This window comes from Meriones unguiculatus, chromosome 20 (genome assembly GCF_030254825.1).
Source record: "Meriones unguiculatus strain TT.TT164.6M chromosome 20, Bangor_MerUng_6.1, whole genome shotgun sequence".
Taxonomy (NCBI): Eukaryota; Metazoa; Chordata; class Mammalia; order Rodentia; family Muridae; genus Meriones; species Meriones unguiculatus.
Genome location: NC_083367.1, coordinates 47,342,744 through 47,355,926, shown reverse-complemented (window position 1 = coordinate 47,355,926; position 13,183 = coordinate 47,342,744). Strand labels below are relative to the sequence as shown.

Sequence of the window (13,183 nt, the reverse complement as noted above, 5' to 3'; positions counted from 1 at the left end):
GGAAGTTTTATGAATCTTACAATTAAAAGGGAAAATAAATAGCTCACAAATCCTTTTTCACATTGTAGTGTGGGTGCGCACATGGGTGTGTGTGTGTGTGTGTGTGTGTGTGTGTGTACCAGTTGCACACGTGTGGAGATTAGAGAGCACCTTGAGGGAGTCTGATCTGACTTTCTATCATGTGAGTCCCAGGTATTGAACTTAGTTCACCAAGCTAGTTTGGCAGCAAGCACCTTCTCCCACTGAGGCGTCTTGGGGACCACCATGAGTTCTTTTCTAGAGACAATGTTTCTACTGAGATGACTGGGAAATTAATTATTAATTATTACTATGTGACTAGTAACAATTATATTTATGTGATTGTAATAATATTAATGTAACGGTTGGCTGGCAGGCTCAGTATCAGCGGACACATGTCCAACTTCATGCCCATCTAAGAGGACAGCATATGTGCCCATCCACAACTATTTCACCTGTAATTTGACAACAAATGCCCAACAGGTCAGCCTGGCTCCAGACTGTTCTGATATCATGCATCCTGTCTTCTTACTTTCAGGCCGGCTGCTTGAAGATTTAAAAGTAACAATAATGTTATCACGACCTGCTTAGAAAAGCCCAGTTACTCTGCTCTCGATGCCTAATCCTTAACAAATGAAGACTTTCCTAGCTTGCCTCTTGAGAAAAACTAACCCCACAGTAAGAAGGAAACGTTATTTCTTTCCCAACCAGTGGCAAGCTGAGGTTCTGCCTCACGAGTATTGTTGACTGTGTAACACAGATCCAAGAAATAGAATTTTTACAAGGATAAAGTAAAACTGAATGTTGATAGCAGCGGTCATATATATTTCCATATATCAATGGCCTCTCTAAAATGTCTGTCTTCCCATGAAATGAGCCTCTCACCTCAGAGGTCACTGTTTCAGGGGCATGTTAAAGGAGGACTTTCCTTTCCTTTCCTTTTGATGTCCTAGAACTCACTCTGTTGGCCAGGCTGGTCTACAGAGATGAACCTGCCTTCTGGGATTAAAGGCATATGACATCACACCCAGTGGAATATCTCAGAGAAACTTAAGACTCATAAAATAATGATTGGACGAAAGGACACCTTGATACTGGAAGACCATGGCTACCTTGGAGTCCATTCTACTGACGTACCTGTGAGAGCCTGTGGGACCGCCAGGCTGGGGATGGTGGCCGCATCCTGAGGAATGGAGCTGAGGTCAGGTTCCGGGGTACTCCGTGGAGGTGACAGGGCCAAGGGAGTCATGAGCACTGGAGACTTGATCTGCAGGAGAGTCTGTTTTATCAGTCAACATCTGGAAATGCTCTCTGTACCAGCCCCATCTTTCCCGATGCCTGCTAACCCTCATTACTCTTTCATTACTCCACCTTCCAACTCCTCAGATTTGGGAAAGAAACTCATGTTCATGTTCAAAACTCTTGTTTGGATTATACTCAGAAGATAGCTCTGTATCCTTCCATTGGCATTACCCAGGAAATGTCAGCACCACACAGTGGGTATAGGAACATTTAAAACACACGAGCCCTCTGAAAATCGGATGCAGCCTGCAGAGCAGTGCCGTGTCCACACCTCTGTGCTCTGTGGAATCCCAGTGACAGGGCCTTCCCTATATCCACCAGGAGAAGGACCATGATGTTCTTCTCACTCTCTGCTGAGCTCACAGGCACTCTCCAGGTTGCTGACTTCCTATAGCAGACCATCAGACATGGTCTAGATGGGGACAGGAATGGACAGCCACCACTGTGAAGCTCTCCCCTGAAACTGCACGTGAGAAGATGAAATTTACACTAATGGAATTGGTGAAGACAAGTTGCACCTCAAACTAGGTTGGGTCAGAGTGATGGACAGTAGTGGGGGGAGGGCAAATGGGGACAGAGGCTAGACAGAAGTTGAAGGTATAGTAAGTCATTAGCTTCTTCTTTTCACCAGTGACTTATGTGGGGACCCTACTCCAGCAGAATTAAGTCAATTTATAAGAGTGGGCATCAGGAGTTTATAAGATTTTCAGTCTGTAGACCCAGTTCAAGAGCCATTGCTCAATTCCTAAGCTTTTCAACCTTTTCAAACAACCTCTTGTGGGTCTCATAAAAATGCCAAATTTTGATTTTGAGTTCTTGGGTAGGATTCTGCATTCCTAATGACTGTTCCCGCTCCCCCCATCCCTCCCAGGTAGGACAACTCTACAGATCCATGGACATGCTCTGAACAGCAAGGTATTGTGTTCCATTGTTAATATCCTAACTTTCTTCTACACTCTTAGGATGAACTAATAATCGTGATGGAAAGGTGTTCCGAATGCCATTGTCTTAGTCACTGTTCTAGTACTCTGAGAAGACACCACAACCAAGACAGCTCTTATAAAAGAAAGCATTCCATTGAGGGCTTGTTTCACAGTTTGTGAGGGTTAGTCCATGACTACCATGGCAGGAAGCAGGCTGGCATGCTGCTGGAGCTGAGAGCCTTATATCCTGATATGCAGGCCACAGACACAGAGGGAGACTGTCCCTAGCCCGTGCCTTTGAAACCTTAAAGCTCACTCTCAGTGGCAAACCTCTTGCAATAGGCCAAACCCTCTTTAACAAGGCCACACTTCCTAATCCTTTCCAAACAGATCCACTTCCTGGTGACTAAGCACTGAAACAGACGAGCCTGTGGGGACCATCCTCATTCAAATCATCATAACCGTTAGGCCATATTCAATCATGTACTCATTGTACAGATAGGTATCATCCTGTTTCAAGCCAGACTTTCTCTAGCTGTTTTGTGATACAACCAGGAATAAAACAAACCAAAAATTACTCTCATGAAGCTCGTACTGTAAAGGGGCAGGAGAGGCAAGAGCATAACAAAATACGTGTTCCAGAACGTTAGGAATAAGACAAGCTGGTACTGGCAATGAGGAAGGGAAGGAGCTAGGAAATAACTGAGGAGGTGTACTTTGGGAAATTTGTAAACGAGCTGAGGTGGCCTGCCGCCCCAAGCCATCCAAGCCATGGTGACCTGCTGCCCCCCCCCCCCCGCTTGCGGAATCGGGGAAGCCAAGTGGCCCATTACACGCCCCTCCCCAGCCCTGCTGCCCCCTCGCCCCCTGCTGTGACATCCCACTGCATCATCCCAAAGCTATGTTTAGCTCTTGAGCAGTGGACCACCAGAGATTCAGGCGACTTGCTACCAGTTCCCCTTCCTGCCTCAGGGGCTGTGGAGGTAGGAGACAAAATGGCAGCTCCTGTCAGCGGCTCATCGGGAGCTGTCCATGGTGACTCTTCCTGCCTCAGCTGACTGCCATGGGAACCAGATATCTTTCCTGCCTCGGAATGCCTACTGCCGCTGCTATGGGAGCTGTCCATGATGCTGACAGCCTTTCATGCTTCAGCCTACTGCCTTCACTCTTTGTAAATTTTGGACTTTATAACCCCTCAAGGCAGAAAAGTGGCCAGACCCCTGCCTGAGGAAGCTCCAGCAGCCCAGCTCCTTCTCCCCTCCCCCAGACCTCTGTAACCATCATCTCCAGCCTTTCAGTAGGACTCATCCAAGATTATGCAAATTTGAGGTGAAAAGTCTGGACAAAAATCCACCAATCCCTGGGCAGGAAAACGGAATTATCCCTGAGCCTTCCACTAAAACCCACCAATCCTCGAGCAAGAAAACTGACCAATCCCTGAACAGGAAAGCCCACCAATCCCTGAATCTCTCAAGCTCAGGACTTGAAATTCCACCAATCTACCTTCTGGAAACCCCTGCCCTAGAAAGCTCCATTCCCTAATAATTCCTATATAAACGCTGTGTCTGCCAGTCTCCTGCTGTTTTCTCCTGGGAGCTGAGGCTGCCCTTCCTGGGTTCATCTCTCCTCTCCTGAGTTCATCCCTGCAATAAACCTCTTTTAAAAGATTTATTGCCTGCTGTGACTGTCTACTCACTGGAAGAAGAGAAGAAAGAAAAAACAAAGAAGGATCAGAGCTCAGACTCCAAAGCTCCTCAACTAATCAGGGGTTGGGGCTGCAGCGTAGGAGGCCTCCTCTCAGAGCTGTGAAGGTGTTACATCCTTCAGGCTCCGAGTTGAGAGTTTTCCTAGAGTGGGAAGGCACTACAAGTACTGTAGAGATTATGCACGCTGCTATCTTGCCTAGAGTGGGGAAGAAAGATCTCATCTCCTCCTGACCGAGGAAGCCAAGAAGAAAACAATTAAGAATGATGTTATGCCCTACGGGTACAGAGAGAGGGGAGGGACAGGGACGAGGGGACAAAATGCCTAGACTGAAAGACGTGGGATCAGAAACCAGATGTGTCCATGAGCCTAAGGATGCTTGGTACATGGTTACAGAAACTGGTGAGGGAGACAAGTTTTGCGCTTCAGTAGCCATGGAGTAAAAATGATGAACCCTGTTGTTGAGAGAGGGGACACTGGACACGTGACCACAGGCATGTGATTCCAGCACACAGCAGAACCGCAACTGGGGGTGCCGGAACTGACTCACACTAGTTCATGAGAAACATGCAGTCTTCAGAGATACCTCTAAGCTGATAGTTGCGGTTTGAATAAAAACGGCCCCCATAGGTTCATAGGGAGTGGCACTATTAGGAGGTGCGGCCTTTTGGAAGAAGTGTGTAGTGCACTGGGGAGTGGGCTTTGAGGTTTCAAAGGCTCAAGCCAGGCCCAGTGTCAATCTCTGTTCCTGCTGCCTGCTGCTCCAGAGGCAAAACTCTCAGCTACCTCTGCAGCACCATGTTTGCCCGCATGCCACTATGCTTCCCACCACTGGGGTAATGGACTAAACCTCTGAGCTATAAGCCAGCCCCAACTAGATGCTTTCCTTTATAAGAGTGGTCAGAGTGTCTTTCCACAGCAATGAAAAACTGACACAAGTTAACATTGCTGTTGTTCAAGGCTTGAAGTGCACAGATTTACAGTTGAATTGAGTAGATTTACAAAGGAACAAGTGCTCAGAACCATCACTCTCTAATCCCGTTCACTTTGCATCTGTACAGCTCAGGGTGGACTGCAGGGCAGCTTTGTCCACTCCATGGGCAGCTTCATTTGTCAGTGGCTCAGAGCTGACAGCTTGGGGACATTTTCACCTTGTAACTTTGTAAATGTTACAAGTTAGGCCTGGGTTTACTGTATCGGTTTACAGACTTAAGAAAGCGAAGAGAGGGCTGGAGAGATGGCTCAGAGGTTAAGAGCACTGACTGCTCTTCCAGAGGTCCTGAGTTTAATTCTCAGCAACCACATGGTGGCTCACAACCATCTACAATGAGATCTGGTGCCCTCTTCTGGCATGCAGGTCTACATGCAGACACAACATTGTATACATAATAAATAAATTTTAAAAAAAGACACAAAAGTCTAGAAATAAAATTGGTAAAATTCTCCCACCCAAAAAGAAAAAAAGGGAAGAGAACATACTTTAAAATGCTGATTCAATTTCAAAGCATGTCACCCATTGTTGCTGTTACATAGTGAATGACACAAGAGAAATCATTACAATCTTGTTGTTTGCTTGTTTTCAAAAGCTGGCTTTTAGCTCACAGCCTTGACAAACAGGATGGCGGTCCACTACTTGAAGATATTAAAGTCAGCGCACTTACAGGACAGAAGCTCAGGTTTGCTTCACGTAGCCTCCTCCCGGCTTCTTACAAAGATCAAGGTGTTTCCTAGCCATGAAATATAAGGGAAAAGTGGCTGCTGGTCTTGGTAGTTTCTGAGTTAAGGACCTGACCAAGAGATAAATATTCCTTTTGAAATATTTATTCAATATTTTAAATATTCAAAATATCTGGCATGGCAGAGTGTAGCTCTTTCTAGAAACTGTGGTGTTGAGAGGTCAGCAGCCTCCTTTGCCAAAGCGACAGTGGGCCGCAAGGCCCAGTAGTGAACAGGCCCCAGGAATATGGCAATAGGCCCAAGGCTGCAAGAGGCTCAGCCACAGGTGCCACGGGATAGGGCATGAGCCCTGAACTCCAGGGGACTGATGTCTGCCCTCCGCTGTGAGCCTTCCTTTTCTGCAGCTCAGCCATGTTAGCCTGAGTCTCAGGAGCGGTCGGATGTCCTACTGTCAACTAGGCTCAAGTCCAGAAGAGAGATGCCTGTGTCACTCTCTGGCCAGAGAGAGCTGCTGCCTAGGCAGATACAGAGGGAACTGACAGAGCCCTGGATGTGTTATCAGTTGGCCCAGGCCTAGCACATAGAAGAAAGAGGCAGCCTCAGAATTTATCAGAAAAAAAAAATCTCAACAACATAACTGTTATGATCATGTCCTTAGAATACTGCTGTTTTGTGATATTTGATAGGAGTGTATTTATTGTGTTAATAAATTATCAGACTGTAGCAATAGTTATCATTATCCTTTCAGTGTCTTCCCCTCTCCAAATGCCTTCCCCTTGGTATCTAAGGGTAGAAACTGCTAGACCTGAACTTGCAAGGAGCGTTTACAGAAAGCATAAACAGCTCTGATGAAGGGCACGGAAGCCCTTCCTTTCCTTTCTTTTACAAATAATTTTTACTTGTTCTTTAGCAGTTTCATACATATCTGCCCTGCCTTTTGCTCCTATTCACCCCCTATTGCCTTCTCTTCCTCCTTCACACTCACCCCAACAAATCCATTTCCTATTTTAATTTTTTTAAATTTATTTGGCTATTTATTTATTTATTTATTTGAGACAGGGTCCTACTGTTTTGCCCAAACTGATCTCAGACTCATGGACTCCAAGAATCCTCCTGCCTCCACACAGCTGGTAATACAAACTTGTGCCACTGTAGCCAAGTCCAAGAAGCATTTTCTTAGTAATAAAATACAAGACCTTTAAGGCCAGAACAGGTAAGATCCTACCCTGCTTAGTCAGGCTTTTAAACAAACAAACAAAACAACAAACAGAAAAAAACAAGTTCTGGCCCCCAACTGTGTCCCAGATAGTTAAAATTGCCAAATTAGTGGCCATTTGGTAAGTAGAGTGAGACTGTGTGATTTACTCACTGGCTCTTCCACAGTTAGAGTCCTGTCATTAATGGCAAAATGGGGTGTCGCCAAAATAAAACTGAGAGGCTGGGTTACCAACTTTATTCTGCCAACTGAGAACGTATTCTAAGTGAAGACTTTCACGCACTTCTTATTTTTCCTGTGTCATCACTGATGGGTGACAGGGTCACACAGACTGGCACCTGGTTTGCAAGTGTTCTTCTAAGACACTAAGCTTAAGGCCTATGTCTGGGGTGAATGTTCTGAGGTACTGCCCATTCGCTCTCCCAACTATAGACCAAAACAAAACAAAAAACAACCCCGTGAGGTGGATTCCCTGTGAGGGAGCAGACCCGCTGGCTTTGTGCAGGGTCTGTGTGCCAGCCAACCTAAGCTGCGTCCTACTCTGAGGTGCCCATGGGTGTTGGGGACACCAAAAACTCCTTCTTAGGAGGGAGGAAACTTGGAAAATAAAAATTCCATGAAGCGAATTGCCATTTTTCTTGGCCCAAGACATACTGTCTGTGGGTAATATTTACTCTTGGGTCACAGCCCCCCGGGGGACCAGGAAGAAGGTCAGCAAAGCTTTTACTATGTTTCCTTGGAATTTGGACTTGCTCCCTGGCTCCGTGAAAAGGAGAGCCTGCTCTGCTCCCGCCCCAGACTCCAGCAATGGCACAGGCCTCTGAGCAGGCACAGGTCTCCAGGCAGCTCCTGAGACCAGATACATGTTTCTAAAGCTGGCATTGGCACAGGCAAAAGAGGCTTTTTTGGAACCTTTGTGGAGTTCCTGTCCCCTCTGGATTCTTCTCTTCTTTACCCCATTCTTCCACAAGACTCCATGAGCTGTCTGGCTGTGAGCCTCAACATTTGTTTTAAACAGCTCTGGGTGGAGTCTTAGGTTCCTGTCTGCAGTCATAGCAAAGTATCATTAATAGTGTCAGGGGCTGGCACTCTCCAATGGGGAGGGTCTCAGGTTGGCTCAGGCACTGGTTGTATATTTCCTCAGTCTCTGCTCTACCTTTATCCCTGCATATCTTGTAGGCAGGGTAAATTTGGGGGTATAAGTTTCTGTGGGTGGTGGGTGTTCCCCTCCCTCTACTAGGAGTCCAATCTATTTAGAGGGTGCCCTCTTCAGTCTCCATGAACCCTGCTAGCAAGAGTCTCAGCTAGAGCAACCCCCATATCCTCTCAGAAGCCTGCCCTGTCGTAGGTCTCCAGCTTGTCACAGAGAAGTCCCCACACTTGGTTTCTCTTTTCTCTGCAGGCCCTCTGTCCTCCCAGCCTGCTCTCCCCGGCTCTGAGCTCCACCCTCGTTCCTCTCTGAGCTCCCTCTCTTACCCTGTTCCCTTTCTTCAACCGTTCCTGCTGTCTATTCTATTTCCTCTTCTGAGTGAGATTTAAGCATCCTCCCTCAGGTCCTCCTTGTTACTCAGCTTCTTTGGGTCTGTGAATTGTAGTTTGGTTATCCTGTGTTATATGGCTAATATCTGCTTATAAGTGAGTAAGCACCATGTCTGTCAGAAAAAGTAAGACGGAAGACTACTTTTCATCAAGAAAAGCTTTAAAAATTTAAAACAAACAAACTAACTAACTAAAAAACCCATAACCCTGTGGGCTAGTGAGATGGACCCAAATCTTGGTTCCAGCATTCACACAGCTCACAACCTCCAGTAACTAAAAATCAGGAGAAGCCAATGCCTCTAGCCTCTGTGGGCACCTGTACTCACATGTACATACCCACACACAGACATGCAGACACACACACACATGCACACACACAATTAAAAAAATAAATAAGGGGCCGGAAAGATGGCACACACACACACACACACACACACACACACATATAAGTAAAAAAAAAAAAAAAAAAGTAAGGGACTGGAAAGATGGTGGAGCCATTAAGAGCACTAGCTGATCTTGCAGAGGACCCAAGCTCAATTCTCAGAAGCCAGTGGCTCACAACCATCTGCTACTCCTGTCCCAGGGTATTCAACACCCTCTTCTGGCCTCTCCAGGCACTGCGCACACCTGCTACACACATTCAAGCAAACACTCATACACAGAAAATAAAAGTAAATGAAATCTCAAAAGAATGCTAGGAAAACTGAAGCAAATGACCCCAAAGTCTGAATAACCAGCCTTTCCCCACAACTGCTTTTGCTTTTTTTTTTTTTGGCATTTGGAAGGATTGCCAAGGGGGAGAGGGACAAAGGTTGAATTCATTACCCCATCTTCCACAAGCTCTTTCTGCTGACCTGAAAGAATTTCCATACATCTTCCTAATGCTTGAGAGTTAATTGCCAATTTGCATTTTAGTTGCAGAATTCAGGTCTCAAGATGGAAACACCAGCTTTTATTTCACGAAAAAAAAAATCGGTGGAAGACGACTACGGGTGCCTTTCTTCTAAAGCCCGGAGGCTGGCAGAGAACAAGCTTGATTGTACTCTTCTGTTTTCCCTCAGGTAGCCAACCCCTCTTACAATCTGTCATAGCACAGGGGCTGACGACTGGGCTGGGTTGTAGGACTTAGGTTACATCATGAGGCCTTTTTCCCACGCACGGCCTCTCGTCTCCGTATTGCTAGTTCTTAAGATGCTCCCGGGACCCTCATTGCCATGGAGCTGCCTCTTCGCAGCCGAACTTGACATCAGCGTCTTTTATAAGCGGGAGACTATAACTGACACCCCTGGAGGGCCATGCTAAGCCTCTATCCGGAAGTTTTTCTACATCTTTTGACACTGGCTCGCTCATGGCGATGTCAGCTGCTTCCACTCAAACAGAGGAGGAGTAAGTTCGAGAGGCGGCTTCAAGCGCCACCCTGGTGAGAGTAGGCAGGGGGCAGCTCCGTGCCTGCCACTCTCATTTAGATGCAAGCTTAATAACACGTGTTTAGCAACGGCCCTCAAATCTGCTCGCCCTCCAGCTTCCCCGTCTGCTGCTATTCGCTTTCTCCACTTAAAAAAAAAAAGCCTGCATTATGTGCTGTGTTGTCCAATAAGACCTTGCCCATCACATGCTCCATTGAGAGACTCGTTTCTCAGCCTGTGTTTACCCAGGCCTCTGTCTTCCATGGTCAGTCGGCAGCAGAGCTGTGCCCCAGCCCCCAGTGCCCCAGCCTGACGTGGCCCGGGATAAGGAGACGAGGAGGCATACCTTGTACCTGGGTTTCCGCCCTCTCTTCTTTGGGATTGTCACTGGCGGTACAGAGCCCGCAGACGCAGAATAGAGGTTATGGACTGCCATCTGCGCCGGCGTGGAGTGCAGCGGAGGCCGGCCACGCTTCCTCCCCGGGACCCTCTGGGTCTGCATCTCTGCTGGGGCCAGTCTTACTGAATGAAGAGGCAAACTGCACGCGGCCAAGGGAGGTCCTGGGAACTGGTTCCACACAGAAAGCAAAACAAAAAACCAGAAATGTCTGCTTGGTGTTCAAAGCGCACAGATCTGACTTGATGATCTGTGCACACCCACCACACACAGGAGGAAGACAAGGGTGCACGTAAGAGAGCCAGGCGCCTCCAGGCTGCAGTGCTGCTAGGTGCAGACAGCAGATTCCTGAAGCCAAACACACCTCATATTGTCACCAGCAACTGTGTGCTTTCAGGTCTCAATTTAATTTTAGATTAATAAAATAGTATCACAATAGTATCTAAATACCATGCATGGCATTTCTACATGAATAACATTTAATGCTAAGTAGATCAACATATATTATTTTATGTTATATTATGTTTTATACCATTGTATTACATGAACACATCCATTCCCCATATTTACTCTTGTTTCTTTGGTTGAATTACAAATTTGGCATCATTCCCTTTTCCCTTGAAAGACACTTAACAATGCAAGTCAATTTCATTAAAGCCATGGCATCCTTAAATCAAAATGTGAACAGGGGTTTGCATGCAGAAACTGTTCATTTTAATGTTGTTTAAAATTGCAGAAATAAAATGGATACAACCCAAATAACAATGCATAAGGGAATAGCTAATCCATCTACAAACTAAAACTGTCAACTAGTTGAAAGCCTTTAGCAACACATTTTGCATAACATGATGCTGGGAGAAGGAAACCTCACACAAGTGATGCATAACAACCATCCCAATTATGCAGGCATGTACATGGTAAAATAAATGGAAGGAAGCACACTGAAAGGTCACCTAGATAAAGATGGCGGACTATGGTCCTTTGTACACAACCCCCTGCACACTACCATGACCTTAGCAGAGCACCGATAATATTAATCATAATATGGGTAGGATTCCATAAAGCTTGCAGCAAGAGGCCACTCGCTAAACACGACCCAGAGAACCTGGGAATTGGAATCTCAGAGGTCAGATACACAGGCAGAGACGGGAATGTGTCCAGTGGGGCCAAGCTTTAGACTTTAGCTCAGGGTCAAAGTTAGGAGATGCGATCCACTTCTAGAGAGTAGAGGAACCTTCTGGAACCTTACAGTGGGAACGAGAGGCTTCTAAAGAGAAGTCTGCAGCAGGTGCTCAGGAGGGAATCTTCCCTACCCCCAGAACCTTGTTGGGGCAGCAACTCAGGGACTAGATTGATGGCTTTACTCAGAGAATAAGTTAAACACTAGAAATTCTTTTAAAAAAATAGGGGGAGATTTGTTTTTGGAATTACCACATTTGGTGGATTGCTGTCTTTCTTTCCTTTCCTTTCCTTTCTTTCTTTCCTTCCTTCCTACTTTTTTTCAACATGGCAGATTGAACATATGGCCTTGTATACCTAAGCAAGCACTTTACCAGCGAGCCACACTTCCAACTGTAGAAATAGTTTTATTTCATACAGGGTTGACTGTTTCGGATAAAGAAACAAGCCTGTCTGGAGAGGTGGCTGCGTGGTCAAGAGGAGGCAGCGCTCTTCTGTGGACCCAGGCGCAGTTCCAGATTCCAGTCTCAGGCAGCTCACAAATGCCTAAAGCCCCCCCAGGCCTCTTCTGGCTTCTCACAAACATAAATCCCCACCCGGGCACATATATGCACCCATAGTTACAGATAAAATAAAAATAAGATAATTTGCAGCCTGTTAAAATATCCATTTTCTTTGTTTCTGTGTATTGAAGAAAAGTATCCCACATCACTGATTGTTTTACATAACAACATTACTGCAATTAGGGTGGCCCTATAGTATTTCAAACAAATCAAAGTTCCATAGGACACATCTTTTCAAATTCATGCTTAGCATAAGGTAATGACACATTTTGTAGCTGGATACATGAATTGCGATTACTGTATAGGAATTTATAGCATAAAAACCTATCTCTCTGGTCTTGACATTTATGCTCCTCGACCAGCAAACACCCCAGAGGTTCACTGGCACAGAGGAGGCCAAAAGCGCTGATGGATCAACAAAACTTAATAAGATCTTATTGGGTGATAGTTGGTCTCATTTTGACCTATTATTATCAAATTTCTGCTTCTTTATTATGAGTTAAAAGATTTTAGAAACAAGGTTTTTTGTTGTTGTTGTTTTTTTTATCGTACGGTGTATTTCTGCACCTTTCCACTTTGTCTTTATTTTTTAAATCTTATTTTTCTTTGTTTATTTTTGGTTTCAAAGAGACAAGGTCTTGCTATGCAGCCCAAGCTGCCCTTGAACTCGCATCCCTTCTGTGTTAGTCTCCTGTGTGCTGGGATTACAGTTGTGTTTGGCATGCTCCTACTTTGCCTTTAGTGTGGAGATTAACAATGTGTCTAGCAGCATCCATGTCCAAAGGGAAGCAAGAGAAAAACTTGCTTTGGGTCTGAGGAGAAAGCCCTGTCGATACAGTGTTCATTTGGCGAGGTGAGGATCGGGTTCCATCCTTGGCACAGTGGAAAAAGGCAGGGGTGGTAGCCGTGCTTGTATCCTAGCACTGGGGATGCAGAAACAGGTGGATCTGTTGGGTTGGCTCACTGGCCTGCCAGCCTAACCTAACTAGTGAGCCTCAGGTCCCAGTCACAGACCCTGTCTCAAAACTAAGGTGGACAGCATCTAAGAAACAACACAGAGGTTAATTTCCAGCCTCTACACTGTACACACGCAGGCCTGAGCCTGTGCACAAGCACACACACAGATACACACACACACACACATACACACACACACACAGGTACACACATATTTAATAAATAAATAAAATACAATTTTTTAAAAAGAAAATCAAGTTTCGAACAATGAGTTAACAACAAAGTTTCAAATGTAAGTAAAC

At 45.7% G+C, this 13,183-nt stretch overlaps 1 protein-coding gene across 1 annotated transcript in view; it reads right to left on the bottom strand.

The window, feature by feature from the left end:
• Positions 1-13,183, bottom strand: part of Scml4 (Scm polycomb group protein like 4) — an 89,181-nt gene that overhangs the window by 33,633 nt on the left and 42,365 nt on the right. Inside the window, exons 2-3 of the mRNA XM_021644376.2 lie at positions 10,132-10,353; positions 1,156-1,285 (exon numbers count right to left, since the gene is read on the bottom strand). Of these exons, the coding sequence (XP_021500051.2) occupies positions 1,156-1,285; positions 10,132-10,287 (286 nt within the window). The 5' untranslated portion in view covers positions 10,288-10,353. The remainder of the gene's footprint in view (positions 1-1,155; positions 1,286-10,131; positions 10,354-13,183) is intronic.